The sequence below is a fragment of the Priapulus caudatus genome, unplaced genomic scaffold, assembly GCF_000485595.1.
Source record: "Priapulus caudatus unplaced genomic scaffold, Priapulus_caudatus-5.0.1 Scaffold1388, whole genome shotgun sequence".
Taxonomy (NCBI): Eukaryota; Metazoa; Priapulida; class Priapulimorpha; order Priapulimorphida; family Priapulidae; genus Priapulus; species Priapulus caudatus.
The window spans coordinates 39,660-43,967 of NW_014578449.1; the positions used below are offsets into that span (position 1 = coordinate 39,660).

At 48.1% G+C, this 4,308-nt stretch overlaps 1 protein-coding gene across 1 annotated transcript in view; it reads left to right on the plus strand.

Moving 5' to 3' along the window:
- LOC106816462 (ubiquitin-protein ligase E3A-like) overlaps nt 1-4,308 on the plus strand; it is a 37,144-nt gene that overhangs the window by 26,031 nt on the left and 6,805 nt on the right. Inside the window, exons 8-10 of the mRNA XM_014821084.1 lie at nt 2,376-2,581; nt 2,831-2,998; nt 3,250-3,405. Of these exons, the coding sequence (XP_014676570.1) occupies nt 2,376-2,581; nt 2,831-2,998; nt 3,250-3,405 (530 nt within the window). The remainder of the gene's footprint in view (nt 1-2,375; nt 2,582-2,830; nt 2,999-3,249; nt 3,406-4,308) is intronic.

Genomic DNA, 4,308 nt, shown 5'->3' on the forward strand with positions numbered 1-4,308 from the left:
CCACCACGGGTAGTCCGGGGCGGTCGTGGGGTCGAGGGGCCGAGTTCCTACTACGGGTGGTCGCCACAGGGGTAGCCGGCAGGTCGTGGGTGAGGGCATTCCACTAGGGTGCGCCCTGAGGGCAGCCGGCAGGTTGTGGGCGAGGGCATTCCACTAGGGTGCGCCACGAGGGTAGCCGGCAGGTCGTGGGTGAGGGCATTCCACTAGGGTGCGCCACAAGGGTAGCCGGCAGGTTGTGGGCGAGGGCATTCCACTAGGGTGCGCCACGAGGGTAGCCGGCAGGTCGTGGGCGAGGGCATTCCACTAGGGTGCGCCGCAAATGTGGCGAGGGTGTTTCACTAGGGGAAAGAGGACCAGCATTTCCACGTAGCAGAGCACAAGTCATGAGTGAAGTTGGTAGTATGTCCACTAGGAGACGTCACAAAGAAGAGCATGGGGGGATCATTGTTCTGTTTGTCATTCTCAGTTCGTGTGGCTCCTGGAAAACCTAGAAAGTACAGTAATTTGAAAACGCTATTTTCCAAGTCTGAAAAGTCCTGCAAAATATATTGTTATCATTGGCTTTGGAAATTGAGTGCATCTTTTGGGTCTGAGAGGCATTGAAACTTCATGCCAGAGTTTGTGCACCAATCGTTGATTGGAGGATACTAGGCACGATGATTCTATCCAACTCAAATCTTGCTGTCGCCAAAAAACTGAAAACTCTGGAAAACTCTCTGAAAAAATGCTTTCTCTTCAGTGTGCAAACCCTGAACTGTTATCTGCCGGTTCGCTAGCGGTTGCAGGGTTTCTTCTGAGGGAAAATTAGACAAAGGAGGTAATGGCTAGTTTGGGAAAAAAATGTGCATGATGGCTTCAAATACAGGATGTATTGATATACTTATAGGTATATAGATACAGGATATACTTATCAGTAAATACAGGAACATTTCCACAATGGCGATGTTAAATTTGAGAATGGCAGTGTGCTACTGTGCCTCTTATGTATAAGAAACACTGGGTTATCGTGTTGCAGCTGGAGATGATTGTGATGGAGAATCCGGCCGACCTGAAGAAGCAGCTGTACGTGGAGTTTGACGGAGAACAGGGCATCGACGAGGGTGGCGTCTCCAAGGAGTTCTTCCAGCTAGTCGTTGACAGCCTCTTCAATCCGGACTTTGGTGAGAGTTGCCTCCTCTGTGTGAACTTCTTTTCCTATGGTACCTTCCACTTCTTCCTCTTCTTCTCGGTTAACTACACTACACTCGGCCTAGCCACTGCAGCACATAGGACCTGGCACGATGGTTGAAAGCCTAAGGTCTCCAGGGCTACAGGGCTCTGGTAATACCTGGTACACCTTCCACTGTGTAATCTTATTACTCTGTGTGACATTCTTGCTCTATGTTGCTGTATTGGTTATGGCCCTACTCTGAGTCTTACCTGTTGTGACCTTCTGGTCGATGGTGCCCTTCCTTTTAGCCAGTGTTGCAGGCCATGCATTAAGCCATGTTCACCTGTGTGTTTACCTGTTTAAGCGATGTTCACCTGCGTGTTCACTGGTTTCAGCGATGTTCACCTGTGTATTTACCTGTATCAGCCGTGTTCACCTGCGTGTTCACTTGTTTCAGCGATGTTCACCTGTGTATTTACCTGTATCAGCCGTGTTCACCTGCATGTTTTTTTCAGCAATGTTCACCTGCATGTTTACTGGTTTCAGTGATGTTCACCTGCATGTTCCCTTGTTTTAGCGATGTTCACCTGTGCATGTTTACTGGTTTCAGTGATGTTCACCTGCATGTTCACTTGCCAGCAATGTTCACCTGCATGTTCACTTGTTTCAGCGATGTTCACCTGTGTATTTACCTGTATCAGCCGTGTTCACCTGCATGTTCACTTGCCAGCGATGTTCACCTGCGCGTTCACTTTTTTTCCGCGATGTTCACCTGCGTGTTTACCTGTTTCTGCGATGTTTACTTGCATGTTTACTTGGTTCTGCCATGTTCACCTGCGTGTTTATTGTTTACCTGTATCAACGATGTTCACCTGCGTGTTCACTTGTTTCAGCGATGTTCACCTGTGCATGTTTACTTGGTTCAGCGATGTTCACCTGCATGTTCACCTGTGCATGTTTACTTGGTTCAGCGATGTTCACCTGCTTCAGCAAACATGCAGGTGAACATACTTGGTTCAGCGATGTTCACCTGCATGTTTACTTGTTTCAGCGATGTTCACCTGCATGTTTACCTGCTTCAGAGAAACATGCAGGTAAACATGCAGGTGAACATCTCTGAAGCAGGTAAACATGCAGGTGAACATCTCTGAAGCAGGTATGTTTACTTGTTTCAGCGATGTTCACCTGCTTCAGAGATGTTCACCTGCATGTTTACCTGTTTCAGCGATGTTTACCTGTGACCCGGACACACACATGGTGTGGTTCAACCCGACGTCGTTTGAGACGGACCGGCAGTTCACTCTTATCGGCATTGTTCTTGGCCTCGCCATCTACAACAACGTCATCCTCGACGTGCACTTCCCGATGGTTGTCTACCGCAAGCTGATGGGCAAGCTCGGCACGTTCGACGACCTCAAAGACTCTCACCCTGTACGCGCTATTATATGTTGGTGTAGATATAGAAGCCAGGCTTGCTTAGCTTCGTGTAGAGTGATCTAAACCACTAGTCTTCATACGATATGTGGCAGTATTTGCTATTCTAAATTTGACTAAGTCGTTTTCAAAGAGGACCATGCAGACTAAATTCCGAATTGCTAGATTATGTAGAAGTGCGATATAAAAAATACTGTTATGCTGATTGCAACACTGCTAATATCTTGTACTTTGTGCTGTGCGCAGACACTAGCTAGGAGCCTTCAGGAGTTGCTAGACTATGAAGGTGATGACGTTGAAGACGTCTTCATGCAGACTTTTCGCGTCAGCTACACAGATGTGTTTGGGGCTAACCTGACACAGCACCTTAAGCCAGACGGTGACAAGATACCGGTTACAAAGGACAACCGACAGGTACAAAAAAATGAGGGCATAGTGGATGTGCTTGCAAAATAAAAAGTGAGTTGGTGGCAAAAAAAGCAAAAGGGGAGCAAAAGAGAGAGAGAGAGAGAGAGAGATTCTGTATGTTTATGTGTTTTTTGTAAAAGGTTCTAATCTTCTTCTAAGCAAGCCAATCATATGAAATTCATTGTAAAACTTTCTAAAGGATTTGGCGGTACTTGGGTGCATAGTAACTGACACTGTTTTTTTTCACTTTTTCTTAGGAGTTCGTTGAGCTATATGCCGACTTTCTTCTTAACAAGATGGCCGCTCGCCAGTTTCGAGCTTTCAAAACAGGTTTTCAGATGGTAACAGATGAGAGTCCCCTCAAAGTTCTGTTCCGGCCCGAGGAGCTGGAGGTTCTAGTCTGTGGTAGCAAGGTATACAGCTTATGTTTCTAACTTAGTCCTTCGTTTTCCAGATATCTGTTATGTCATTCATGTTTATCAACGATGATGTTGAATCTGTGGCAGTGGCACCGGTCACCAAGGGTTCCCCAGCGAGGTAATTGTGAGGTAGCTCACTGGGAACCACAGGCAGAGTATGTGTAAATGTTCTGTGTTTGTGACTGTATAATCATTTGTGATGTGTACTGTCTTTTAGTGTGCGTTTCGTAGTGTTTTGCTACTCACCAATTGATGTTGTGTCGCTGTATGGGAGCGGCCATGTTGGGTGCGGTATTCTCCCTTCTAGCGGCAGAGAGCGGCGCAGGCAATATGAACAGCTGACACATATAGGGGTGTGTGCACTCTCTCGGGGTTTGGGTGGTGTGAGATACAGTTGTGTATATATAGTGTTGAGCAGAGAGCAAGAGAGCGACACCCACCTGTTGCGAGACGCAGTCGGTGAGTAGCCACTTTGTATTGTCCTGTTGTTGTGTGGCGAGTAAATAATAAAGTAGAATATTAAACAGGTTCATTTAATATTCCTAAAGTAATAGAACAAGAGATATCAACTCCGCACGTATAGGAGTGCAACTGGCCTATACATGGGCTGCCGTCGACAGGGTCGGGCAGGGGCAGGGGCGTATTTCTTCCCTTGTTTTTGTTTCAGTTGCTACCGAACGACCGCATGTCCTGGGCGGACATGTCGCCCGCCCCGTCCTGGGTTAAGGTGCAGGAGCGGAGGCCTGGGTATAAGCACCCAGGCAGGGAGGAGACGCAGCCTGGAGGGGACGACACGCAGCCTGGAGGGGAGGAGACGCAGCCTGGAGGGGAGGAGACGCAGCCTGGAGGGGAGGAGACGCAGCCTGGAGGGGAGGGGACGCAGGCTGGAGGGGAGGA